At 63.9% G+C, this 233-nt stretch overlaps 1 protein-coding gene across 1 annotated transcript in view; it reads right to left on the bottom strand.

Annotated features, from left to right (window-relative positions):
* EMH_0049360 (alpha-glucosidase II, putative) overlaps window positions 1-233 on the bottom strand; it is a gene marked incomplete at both ends in the record, with an annotated part of 2,282 nt that overhangs the window by 178 nt on the left and 1,871 nt on the right. The window contains one exon of the mRNA XM_013496516.1: window positions 3-220. Coding sequence (XP_013351970.1) covers window positions 3-220 — 218 coding nt within the window. The remainder of the gene's footprint in view (window positions 1-2; window positions 221-233) is intronic.

The following is a 233-nucleotide window of genomic DNA, read 5'->3' as shown; positions in this document are numbered from 1 at the left end:
AGCGCCCAAGAGGGATCAGCAGCAGACAACCCGGGGGTAGCGACAAGCACGCGGTAGCAAGGAGCAGCAAACTGCTGCTGCTGCTGCTGCTGCTGCTGCTGCAGTTCGTCTGCCTCCGTTGTCTGCTGCAGGAGTTCTGCCAGGCGTGCACGGATCGCCTCGTGCTGCTGCTGCTGCTCTTTTGCTGCTGCCTGCTGCTCCGGAGTCGCTGCTGCAGCAGCTGCAGCAGCAGC

The sequence above is a fragment of the Eimeria mitis genome, genomic scaffold, assembly GCF_000499745.2.
Source record: "Eimeria mitis Houghton genomic scaffold, Emh_scaff2149, whole genome shotgun sequence".
NCBI lineage: Eukaryota > Apicomplexa > Conoidasida > Eucoccidiorida > Eimeriidae > Eimeria > Eimeria mitis.
The sequence above is the reverse complement of the archived record's forward strand: the minus strand, read 5'-3'. Positions and strand labels throughout refer to the sequence as shown.